Genomic DNA, 13,407 nt, shown 5'->3' on the forward strand with positions numbered 1-13,407 from the left:
TGAGCAACGAGCTGATTAATAGGCTTAATGTGAATGAGTCAAGCAACAAGTTTTTTTTAACGAGCACAAATCGAGCACAATTTTAACGAGCAACAAGTCGTTGAGCAACAAATTTTTTTAACAAGAACGAGTCGAACACTGCCCAACTCGTAATCGACTCATTCGATAAGCATCCCTAGACACTACTTTGTTCTTATACCTATACAATCTTAATTCTTACACTTTCACTTTAATGCCTGATTTTCTTATAGCCATAAAGATAATACTTCTTAACAAAAGTATTATTTTCATTTTCTTCTAATGTTTTTCAATTATATTTTTAGTCATAATGATAAATTTGTCTTACTTTTTAAACCATTTAACCCTTAACATTTTAATTTTTAATTAAAGTAACATATGTTAGAAAGAAACGATCGTTGACTAACGATCAACACATGTTATTGATATGATATTTTTATATGTTTAATTATTAACGTAACACATAAAACATCATCATTATGAGTGACGTAACACATGTCATAACATTAATGTGAGCGATATGATACATACATTGTCATTACTATGAGTGATTTGGCACATATCACATCGTCATGATAGATAATTTGACACATGTCACATTATAATTTTAAGTTATGTAATAATTTTATATTAACAATTAAATACATATAAAAATCTCATGTCAGCAACATATGTTATATGTTGATCATTAACTAATTAATGATTTTTGAAAGCTAAAATATTCTAAAAACTAACGGTAAAATGAATCCTTGTCATTACTATAAGTGACGTGGCACATATCACATCGTCATTATAGATAGTTTGACACATGTCACATCATAATTTTAAGTTATGTAACAATTTTATATTAGTAATTAAATACATATGAAAATCTTATGTTAGCAACATGTGTTATATGTTGATCATTAACTAATTAATGATTTTTGAAAGCTAAAATATTCTAAAAATAACGGTAAAATGATCAAATGTTATGAACACTGATGGAGCCAGGCTATAACAAGGGTGTCATATGACACCCCAAAATTAAAATAAATTTAATATAAAATAATTAAAAATTAATAAAATTAATATATTTTAAAAAGAATATTGATACCTTAAACATAAATAGGCACCCATTATTTTTTGTATCTACTCAAAAAAAATTCTTCATACATTTTTTATATTTGACACCCCAAAATAAATTCCTTAAATTTGACACCTCAAAATAAATTTTCTAATTTCGCCCGTGGTTATGAGGTAATTTTTTCAATGTACTTTTTGATTATTTATTACCTATAAGTTAGTCAACATAACAAATATTAATTTTTTAAAATAAAATTAAAATCTAAATTTTTATTATAAACAAAATAAATAAAATTTAAATGATTATATTCTTAATAAATTTTTATAAGATATAATTTAAATTAATTAAGAAATTAGATATTATTATTTTTATTAATTTCTGGCAAGTGTAAGGTAGTATTTATTCAAAGATAACTCTTAATCATTTGACATTGAACACTCATACTATTGACATTTTTGGTGCTCGAACTCGAGACCTCAAGGAACAACAACAATTCATTTACCACTGAAATCAATATGTTCATGCAAAAATTAGATATTAATAATTATATAAAAAGTATCTTGTCTGTTATTATCTTATGAAAAATAAATTTTATTTTTGCAAAACTATGGATTTGAAAAAGGCTAAAACGAGGTGTTATTAAACTAGTTTCAGTCCTTGAAAAATCCAATCCGTCCCAGAAAAGTCTAGTTAATTTGTTTTTTTTCCCCCTTCTTCTGAAGTCTTTGTAACCAATCTTGATGATCTTTAAGAGATGTACAAATGTTTAATGAATTATAGTTCTTAATTAAGGGTTTACTTCTATAAATAAATCTTTTCCTTTTTTATTATTTTGATTTAGTACATATATAGTTATGGGTAATCTTGGACATATTAAATTATTAATGCATCATTAATGTACTACCCTTCATGATAAAGTCGTGAAGAAGTAAATAACAACTCAATGACCAATGAAAATACATTTAATTAATTTACCAAATATTGAATTAAACATTAACCCTAATGTTTTCTAACTATTCCAACTAACATTATTCGTCAGAAAAGCAAGACACCGATAATCTGATCATATATTACTTTTCTGATGAATAAATTTTTCATATATGATTGGTGGATTATAGACATAAAATAATAATGGTTGATAATAACATTTGAATTATAATTGTTGTACACAGTTCATTTATTTTGTAACACCATAACCTGATGCAACTCGAGGTCGGTCGATTAGAATGTCATACAGGATCACCGAAGTGGCTACCTAAAATATTTTTTTATCGTTTGTGAAACACCATATAAAAAACCATTTAAAGAAACGGGAAATCAAATATAAATAGTTTAGTTCATATTAGGAAGCTCCCAAAATAAATACATCAAAACAATGCAGTCGAGTATTTGAAAAATAAAGTGACAACTCAAGTAAGAAGGTCTATGAATAATATGTGCCCTCTAAAGAATAAGACCCAAGACGTACTCTGCTACTCAGTATGTCTGGAACTTCTACTGTGCTATAAGCTCCTCGAATACTCCTCCTAAGAACCTGTGCACGGAAACAAATTCCGAACGCTGAGCTCACTAGCTCAGTGCCACTCTAACAACTAAGTGATCCTATGAGTGTTCAATGAATGTTCATGCTATTGAGTGCAATACATAAAGTGAGTATACTCGTAGAATACACACTATGCTAGGGTAGACATCATGATGCGGTTGGAGGGTTACACATCTCTGGACGCACACCACTCTAGCCTACCTAGGGTGAGATCCGAAATTTTTGTATCAGACACAACACCTCACTAACCCACCCTTCTCGCCCTAGTTAGTTACAAAAGTGTTTCGCGCACTTGCTTATATATATATATATATATATATATATGGATATTTCCTACCTCAAGACTAATGTCCTCTTCTAAAGTAACTCGGGTGTCACAGTCATTTTCCGAACGTCAAACAGGGCTAGTTTTATGTCATCCTAGCTGATATTGTTTCTAGCTATAATTGAATATTATCATGGTTCTCACTTGTAGTTTTATTTGAAAGTAATTCGAGTGTCCTTGTGTCCCTCGATATAATTTCTAATTCCCTTGAATTTCTAGCCCCAAAATGTACGAGGGTACCGATATTGAGCCCCTTGGTACCAGTACTGACCCATGAGTATTAATACTCTCCCTTGGGTAGTATCGATACTCCCGAGCTAGGGTATCGATACTATCCGGAGTATCATACCAAATTTTGTTTCGATGTTTAGAAAATACATCGGTATCAATACTTCTAATGGGAGTATCGATATGGAAGAGAGTATTGATACCAAATTTTACTTTGATGTTTTAGAAAATACCTTTGTATCAATACTTCTATTTGGAGTATCGATACTCTACCCTCTGTATCGATACTCCCATGAGTAATATCAAAATTGGCTATTAGAATATGTTGAATATATTCGATATCGATACCCCTCCTGTGAGTATCGATACTCAACCCGCAATATCAATACTCAATGAATGAGTATCGATACTTCTAGCCCGAAACCCATTTATTTTTTTCCATCGGATGAACAATATTGGTATTGTTCTTCCAGTACTGATACCCAAACCCAGAAATACCTTGTTTGGGCACGAAAATGACTCTCTAAACTACCCCAAGTGCCCTGCTAAGGTTCTCAAACATTATTAAATATTATGTATGAATAAAGGGTCATAAAAGGTCTTTCAAACATACTGAAAAACACCAAAAGTTGGAATATATCATGGATGCTCATTCATACTTCACAACTCAACTCTCTAGCTAAATGTATTCTAATGACTCACAAATGGTATGAAAGAGTTGTAAGTGTGTTACCTTAGCTCACTAGCTGATAAAGATGTTCTCAAATCAACCAAGAACCAATTTTTCCTTTCCCCTAGCCTTTGAGCTTTCTCCTATCTTTTCACTATACAAAATCAAGGAAATGGATTACTATCTCTTTTAAAGTTCATTGAGGGATTAAGAACACTACCTAAGGTCAAATCCCTCATAAACGAACTAAAATCTCTTGTGTCCCTAAAACTCGCTAAAACCCATATATGGTTACATGGTCAAAACTTGTGTTTGGGGGTTAAATTAAAGCTTTGAAGGTGGGGATGAACACTCTTACTTTTTTAAATCCGGACTAGGTGTGTATCACCATAAAGTTTTGATCTTTGAGTAACCCTTGAAGAGGAAATAAATGATGAAGGGGAAAGTAGGAGACAAAGTTAGAGAAAGAGAAAGGTTGTACACGACATGAGATCACCCAAATTAATGGATTTTCAGCTTTTGTTTCAAACAAGGGTATAATTACTCTTTTAGTCCTCCTTCTTTTATCATAAGATTAAAAATGCCCTTTTTTATCTCATATTAGGCTTAACCCAAGACTAAACCAAGGCCAATTCAAACTCCAAATGGACCAAGCTCTCTTATAAGATAATTGGGTTCATCTAAATCAGCTCAGGTTAACCCAAAACTCTTAACTCATGATTTGAGGCGTTACTTATTTTTATTTGAGTGAAGAATTATAATCAATAATTCAAAGTAGAATTATAGACAACTAATATAGTTTGATTTAAAAGAATTTCATAGAGTTTTTGAATAAGAAAAAGAATGATATAATCTCTTCTTTCAGTTTTGTATGAATGATTTTATATTGACTCTTAGTTTCAGTGTCAAGTGTAAGATTATTATGATTATTCATGGTTGGTAAATTGAATGAATATATATGATCGTCTAACAATAGAATGAACTAAAATAGATTATATGGTCATACCAACGGTAGTCTCAAGAATTATGTCAAAAGAAGATTACTAATTAGAGAGTATAAAACTCTAAAATATGTGGTCGATGGAAGAAACCCTTCAAAGATCACTTCTTATTTTGAAGGCTTTGATTTTTAATATATATTTTTGAATAATTTAGGGTGATTACAATATATTTGTTCAGAATATTTCTTAATCATTGACAATACATATATATTTTACATACGTAACCACTCAAACTTAAAACTTTTTAAAAAATTCTCTTTAATCATTAAAATTATTCAATGAGTTATTTTTAATAGGATTGTTTGTAAAATAGGGGAGGAAGGGATATCCCGAGACCTGAATTATTGGTTTCAAAGAGGAATATGAAGCCGTCACATCTCCTCCAACGTCATCTCACATATAAAACTCATGATTACATACTATAAAAAATAATTAAAATACACAATACAAAAATTGTTTTTAAAATTTTCTTCTCACAATGAATAAATATATTTTAAATAAATAATTTAAAAAAATTATTAAAATATTTTTTTAATATTATAAATAATTATTAAAGTTATCCAATTTTTATAAAATAATTATTAAAATTTATCCATATATTATAAAATGGTCATGAAATTTAGGATAAAGTACATAATTGGTCCTCCGATTATAAGACAATGCTCTGTTGAGTCCCGACTATTGAAAGTTATAAAATAGTCTCATGACTATATGACATTGCTTTGTTGAGTCCTCGACTATTACAAGTTACAAAATGATTACTTGACTATTCATATATTTCAAACTCATCTTTTTTCATTAAAAATTAATTGTAATATGAGTTGTACGTTAACCTATTGGTTGAGACATGATAAAATCTGATCCTAAATCTCAAAGACTATTATATCCAGTCAACATGTTAACGTCCAACTCAGCGTGCAGTCAAATTTTAATAAAAAAGACGAGTTTGGAACTAATGACTAGTCAAGTGACCATTTTTAACTTTTTATAATCGGAAGACTCAATAAAATATCATCCTATAATTAGGGGGACCATTGTGTTCTTTACCCTTAAATTTATCGAATTGATTACTATTTATAATGTAAAAATGATCATTTCATAACAAGTTGATAATTTAATGAATCTTTTATAACATTTGAAAGTTCAATAATAGAAATAATCGTATAAACGTGGTTTAGTAACTTCTAATATACTGTACTCATCTTATTTTTTTTAATCCAAAGTAACATTCTTCATTTAGTATTTTTTTAAGCAAATACAAGCATAAATTTTGGGGAAAAAATAATAAAAGTTTTTAAATTAAAAAACATTGTATATTTTAATCTGTTTAAATCAATATCATTCTTGAATTGACTAAAGTTGATAATTTTAAAATATATGATAATAATTACATTAATTAAATTAAAATTCGATTAATTAAATTTCATTTTTTAAGGATACGAAACATTAATTGACAATTGTCCAAAGTAGAGTCAATTAGGGTGTCACAACATATAGAAAGATGTAATGTAACTGTGATAATGACGACAATATGTTTAATTATTAGTAGGCATAGCTCATGATCATCAATTTATGTAGATGCGTCCAAATTATTTCGCATTAAATTCCACCTTCGTTTCCCAACAATATTATTATATAATAGACCGATTATTTTATAAATTTATTTTATTTTATACTTCATTATATGCAGTTTATGTTTTAATATATACGAGTTTATAGTATCTTAAGTCTTACTTAAAATTTAAGGTTAGATTAATATTTTAAGTTTTAAGATTTAAAATTTAAGAACAGAGATTTATAGTATAATATTTAAATATAAAAATAAAATAAAATATACATAATTTATGAATCGAATAATAATCCATATAATATAAACTATCAATATAACAATTATAATAACAAATGTCTAGTGGCAAAAATGACCTTTCATCTCAATAGGTAGCCAACTTATAGGCAAGTTATTCACTCATTCCAGTTCCTCATAAAAGCAGAAAGGGCAATATCAGCTTGTCGGTAATACATTTCTCTAAATATTATTATATCTAAAAGAATTAAATCAAATTACATTCGAGAAGAATATTACATCAACAGAATTAATTTAAAGTTTAATTTTTTTATGCTATCATGAAACATTTTTTATAAATCAAACTTTGATTTCTAAAATATCAACAACAAAGTTTAACCTCTACTTTCTTAGGCCATTGAAAACATTATATATAACTTTTATTTCCTTCTATTAGTTTCCTCTCCTTTCTTAATTAATGTTTATTTTCACCTTACAGACATAATTACCCGAATTTGAATTCTCTAATAAGAAATATTTTTTTAAATACCGGGATTGCTTGATAGGTGGTTTGAATGATTCTTCATGTGAATGTTAAATATATAAAAAAGTTACAGAAATATATAAAATTAAATTAGTTATAAATTAAAATGAGTAGATTCCTCAATTAATTTTACATAAATTGACAACTGTTTATCTAATAAAACTGTCCAATGTATATCCACAATAGAAAAGATTTCTTGTAACTTTAGTTTTTCTTATTACTTCCCAATAATAACTAACTAGTCACACAAGCATGGTCCCTATATACATATATGGTAGAATATATCGTAAGAAGCAAAGGCACTTGATTTTCATCCTAATCTTGTCCTTTATGTATATACACAGAATATATATATATATATACATACACGTTCCTATTCGATATACTTCTATATATTGCCAAGTCCCTTAAACAAAGCAAATCATAATCATATATCTTCCTTCACTTCATTCATAAGAACTTTTCTGATATATTCTTCTTTGTTAGGTTGAATGGGGCTAAGGGACATAGGGGCAACACTGCCGCCTGGGTTTAGGTTTTATCCGAGCGACGAGGAGTTGGTGTGTCATTATCTTTACAAAAAGATTGTGAATGAGCATGTTCTGAAGGGTACTTTGGTGGATATTGATTTGCATACATGTGAGCCATGGCAGCTCCCTGGTATCTCTCTCTTTCCTTTATTTTGTTTCATTGCGTTCTATATTTACCTGAGTCTGATGGGGTTTTCGCCAAAATTTACTGTTCCACTAAACCTAAAGAAAAAAATTTTAAGGTCCGGTAGCTGCTGCTGTTTTTTTAATACAAACCAGAAAAAAAAGATGAAAATTATTGAATTCATATGATATCTGAACAAAATGAAATTGTCTCTTGTCATGTTAGTTTATGCATATAAGTATATGTGTATGTTGTATGTTGGTGTGTTTGAATAATCGAATAATCAATCTCGACATCAGTAGACATCGATTTTTGAAGTTGAGTCCGATCGAATAATTCTAAAGACTCAAAATTCACTATTCAAAACCTTTTCAATACATTAATCTTGACATCTATGAGTATTAATATAGGTAAAATTATCTTTACTTATATATCTCCATAAATTCGTCTCTTGATATAAAATTTTGTGTTTGTCCCCTACATAACTTTTATCTTTTATTTTATTTTTTTACAACATAGTATTTCCTTTTAAAAATAGGATATGTGAAGATATACCATGTTATTCCTACACACGATACCTAATATTTGCCCACCATCAACCTTTTCCTCTTTGTGCTAGCTCGTGTACTTTCCAAATTAAGAGTATCTTTGTCCATGTATAGCCAAAATGGTAAGTCCTAATATTATACATAAGCAAGATCATTACAATATCATGTGCAAGGTAATTGAATTACTTGAGAGAATAAAAGAGAAAGATACATAAGACAATCTCTAAATGTTTTGCGTGTGGCCTTGGACTCTTAACATGTGACCTATAAGTAGAAACCTATTCTATTTTCCTACCTAAATATTTTATTGACATGTGATGGTTCTTGTTTTTGTTGTTTTTTTATAAGTTTATGAGATGAGTTTTTTTCTAAATATAAAACCTAACAACAAAGAGGATTTTATACGTAATTGTTGGTTATTTATTTTGTCTAAAAGATTTCTTTTTGGTAACTTTATGTTTTATTGTCTATGTTCAAAATTTACGATCGACTTAAATTTTCTCGTTAAAAATGTGATGTACCTTATAGGTACACCATTAATATATATTTACACAAAAGATATTGGCATAGCATGTAATTCTTAGACACAAATCAGGTGGTGACAAAGACTTACCAACACTCTCAGCAATTCAAGGAGAATTAACGAAAATATGTATTTTTTATGTCGACTATAAGAAAAGTGAAGCATAACCTGTATGCATGTGATTAACTGTGGACTTTTTCTTTTCTGGATTAAATTAAAGAGGTGGCAAAGCTGAATGCAAATGAGTGGTATTTCTTTAGCTTTCGAGATCGAAAATATGCGACGGGATTCCGAACGAATAGGGCAACAATATCAGGTTACTGGAAAGCAACAGGGAAAGATCGAGTGGTGGTGGATCCAAGAACAGAGACAGTCGTAGGGATGAGAAAGACATTGGTATTTTATGGAAACCGAGCTCCTAATGGAATCAAAACAGGATGGATAATGCATGAATTTCGGCTCCACACTCCACATATGCCTCCTAAGGTCAGTTAATTTCTCTTATGTATGTAAATGACTAACTATATGTATGCATATATGTACGTATGTAAATGACTAACTATATGTATGTATGTATGTATGTAAATGACTAACTATATGTATGCATGTATGTCTGTATAGGAAGAGTGGGTTTTATGTAGAGTGTTTCATAAGAGCAAAGAAGAGAACACCACAAAACTGAGCTCCCCAATCATGTTGGAGACCTCGTCAAATTACACCCCTTCTTTAACCTACCAAACAACATATCAACAAATAAGCTCTTCCACCATACCTACCTATCAAAGCCATGCCCAGTGCTTGCTAAACCTGATTCAATATAATTCTCATCAGGAAAACAACAGCAATGAAGTTACCTCCAAAGTCTATGATGGCTACGACAACTTCTTGTGGGACATGGAAGAAAACAACAGCTTGGGAGGTCATCATCTTCATGAGGTAGCTTCCGATGTTGGGAACACGAAATTCGGGGCTGATAAGAAGTATGGTTTCTCATGAAAGATATAGAATACTTCATGGAGTAAAAAAGGATAACCATTTGTAATGGTGGTGTGATCAACTCAAAGTATAAGATTCGCGAGTGTTTTAGTTTAGGGTTTATTTATTTTTTGTATTCAACACTGGTCATTGTGAAAATTAAGCATAAAGCATATATAATTGTTCTTTACAAGTCTTGAGCAAAACTATATGACATAATGTCATGTTTGGACTAAAATTTTAGTTAACACATATAAAGAATTATGTCAAGGTATAATATTCAAGACCAAATATAAGACAACTCCATTCATATTTCAAAGGCCAGCCGAAACTAATCCATGCAATGTGACAATACCAATCAAGTTATTCTGATGATCAATAACAGGTAGAAATTGTACAGGGGAAGGCGGTGACTCCATCTTTTGCATGGCTTCCACAGCCACTGCCTCTGGACTCGGTTCCCTATTATAAACCAAAATGGTACTATATGAGTGACTTGATTGAAAACAAGGTCTTCTGGTAATCAGAAAACTTCACAATTTACTACAACTGATTTGAAAATGCTCCATTTGAATTTACCTGTTGCACATTTCTCCAACAGTGAGCTTGAATATGGCTTCTCGACTGGCCTTAAGAGTACGCCGCAAATCTCCATCCGTAAATGTGCCGAGCAAGTGATATTCATCGTTTATAACCAGCAAGCATCCGCATCCTTTACTAGTCAGCTCCACCAGCTGGTCCATTATGAAATATCCTTCCTTGCAAATTGGAAGTTCATCCCGCTTCTTCATCACATCTTTTACCTACAAACACAAAAGCCTCAATTAAGAAATTACTACAGGTCCAAGAATTTTTATTAAAAAAGACCTTCAAGTTGCCTTTCTTGAAATCTCCGTTGACAATGACATGATCCTGGAAGTTGAAGCTTGTTACAATCCATCAAAATTACTACAACAAACATATTTAATTTTCTTTTTTAGTTTTCACCATTCTACTGCTTCTTATATCAACCAATTATAATAGCAAGCAAAAATAACAATCTTTTGGATCTTTCAACTACAAGCCAGAGCACAAACAATCGAGAGGGATCAACTTTATCAAAATTCATTAAAAACCCACTACTATAAAAGTACCTCAAGTTCAGAAGCAATTACTGAATTGATCAAAAATCTGATTTCAGAGGAGTATTTAATAATAAAATAAAAATAAACCTTGAAAATAGGCTTTTCCCAATCCTCCCGCGGGATGATTCGCAGCGTATTGCTCCTTAGTCAAGTTCCTAGCCCCCATAAGCGCAATAGCCACGGTGTCCCCAAATACCATCTGGATCGCAGTCGAAGTCACCGGCGCCAGATTGAACGGACACAACTCCCTCTCCAACGGAAAATGCATATTCAAATCGCAAGCATTGGACAATGCATTGTTGGAAACGGAGGTAACCGAAATGAGATAAGCCCCCTTGGCTCTAACACAGGGAAACAGACAGAGGAGTTCTTCGGTGGAGCCGGATTTCGAGAAGAGGACGAGGACGTCGGCGGATGAGATTGCGCCGATGTCACCGTGGAGGGCGTCGAGAGGGGAGAGGAAAGAGGAGCGTATGCCGAGGAAACTAGGGTTTGGGAGATCTTGTTGGCGAAAAATCCCGATTTTTCGACTCCGGAGAAGAAAATGGTGCCACGGGAATTGAGGAGTTTTGGGTGAAGGACAATGCTTAGGACAAGTCAAGGTTTTGGAAGAAGTAATTGAGGTGGTTCTGTTGGAATTTGAAGAGGTCGAGAAGGGTAGTTTCGGAAATTTGTTGCTTCTCCGACGGTGGAGATGGGAGGTCCAGTGACGGAGGAAGCGATCCCATGGTCTGTCGGTGTTCTCAGATCTGATTATTTCTTTTGTGTTGGAGATGTAATGTTTGCTACTATAGAAAGAATGCGCGCCTAGTTTTTGACAGTTGATTTCTCGCGGTAAATATGTATTTTGTAAGTAGTTTAGGGATATGGGATTCTCTACGGTGGGGATTTACTTTTCATAACAGACTTAAATATTAAGATTGCATAAAAAAACAGTTTAACTATTTATTTATTATTATTTTTACATATATTGTATTTTTATCTTTATTTTAAATTTTTTTACTGCTGGAGGTCTTTCATGGAAATTTCTCTCAATCTGATGTTGGAGACAACCTACTACCCTACCTCTCCTTATCTCATTACATATGAGAATAGAGATTTGTTATTATTATTTTAAGGGATAGAATTAGAAATATCATTTTTTAAATAAACAAGTATATATATTAATAACATAATTTTTATTATAGAACGAATATAAATAATATTTTAAAATATATATCATCATTAATAATGAATCATTAATATAAAAAATTTAAATTTTAAATTGGATACGTGTAGGGATAAGCATGAGACTCGAACCTAATAAGTTTCAATTTGATCTTATTTGATCGGGTTAAATTTAAAAAAAATAAAGTTTGGGTCGGGTTTTTTTTGAAGTTATGTTCGGTTTCAGATTTAAGTTGAAAAATACATGATTCGACCTAGAAAAATTATAATTTTATCTTATATATTTCGAGATAATTGTAATAATATCATATATATAATTAAATTTTTTTAAAATAAAAATAATATTTTTTAATTCTTATTTAAATAAAAATAGGTCAAGGTCAAAAAAGTTTTATATTAAAAGATCAAATTTATATTTTTTGAGTCGAATTCAAGTCGAATCTAATCGATCAAAAATTCAATCTGACCCGACCTATGTCTATCTTTATATACGTGCCCACCCTAGCCCACCTTAGCCCATCCTAGAGAACACATACATATGTCACTGCTCGGCTCAGGATAGCCAGACTAACGTGCGCCTTCGATACCCTTTTAGCTTCCCAACTTATTATACAAGAGGAAGAATTATCTGCTTTAGCATCATTTGTTGTCGAGGCTCCATAATCTGTTGTCGTTGGAGCAGGCAAATGCTGTGGATTGAGATCAACTCGGGGATACCGACTTGGTTCTTCGACTAAAAGATCATCAGGAATTGGTGGAGCTGATGGAGATTAAGCAATGGAAGCACTGAATCCAGTTGTATTAGAGTTTGTTTATTGAAATAAAAATAAGCAATGGAGATTAAGCTTTTCTCTGCAAAGAGCTTTGATGTCATCCACGTTGCCAGCAATTGTAGCCTGATAAAGCAACTGGTTTTCGATTGCTTTCGGCGCTTCGTATCAAGATTCTGACACATTGACAAGCTTTTTACACAAAATGAGTACAACCCACAATCTTTTTGTTCAAGCAAAAACGAGAACTGTACGAAATGTTTGAAGAAAACTAAAGAAGCTTGATGATATTTCAACCAAAGATTTTTGGTGTCACCTCTCGTCGTAACTGATTTTTGTCTTGGCATAAAATTTTTATTTGACGGAAAAAGTGATGTGAATAAATAGTTCTTAAAATATTTTATGAGTCGTCATTGATCTTTTATGTCAGATAGATCGAATACCTAAAATCATCTTTTAAAATAGTTTTTA

At 31.0% G+C, this 13,407-nt stretch overlaps 1 protein-coding gene and 1 pseudogene across 1 annotated transcript; one reads left to right on the forward strand and one right to left on the reverse strand.

The window, feature by feature from the left end:
• Window positions 1-7,588: 7,588 nt before the first annotated feature.
• On the forward strand, window positions 7,589-10,068 carry LOC120158203 (NAC domain-containing protein 21/22-like). Its single transcript, XM_039169099.1, has 3 exons — window positions 7,589-7,835; window positions 9,121-9,386; window positions 9,522-10,068. The coding sequence occupies exons 1-3, from the start codon at window positions 7,667-7,669 to the stop codon at window positions 9,894-9,896; spliced, it is 810 nt and encodes a 269-aa protein (XP_039025030.1). The 5' UTR covers window positions 7,589-7,666; the 3' UTR covers window positions 9,897-10,068.
• A 121-nt stretch (window positions 10,069-10,189) lies between these two features.
• Window positions 10,190-11,756, reverse strand: LOC120158188 (annotated as a pseudogene).
• Window positions 11,757-13,407: the final 1,651 nt, after the last annotated feature.

Source organism: Hibiscus syriacus, unplaced genomic scaffold (genome assembly GCF_006381635.1).
Source record: "Hibiscus syriacus cultivar Baekdansim isolate YM2019G1 unplaced genomic scaffold, ASM638163v2 tig00111309_pilon, whole genome shotgun sequence".
In the NCBI taxonomy this organism is placed as follows: Eukaryota; Viridiplantae; Streptophyta; class Magnoliopsida; order Malvales; family Malvaceae; genus Hibiscus; species Hibiscus syriacus.

Bases quoted from the DNA above. Each gene is read 5' to 3' on its own strand.
- LOC120158203 (XM_039169099.1), top strand. From the start codon at position 7,667: ATGGGGCTAAGGGACATAGGGGCAACACTGCCGCCTGGGTTTAGGTTT. The intron at 7,836-9,120 runs GTATCTCTCTCT...ATTAAATTAAAG, and splicing joins TGAGCCATGGCAGCTCCCTG to AGGTGGCAAAGCTGAATGCA. The intron at 9,387-9,521 runs GTCAGTTAATTT...ATGTCTGTATAG, and splicing joins CTCCACATATGCCTCCTAAG to GAAGAGTGGGTTTTATGTAG.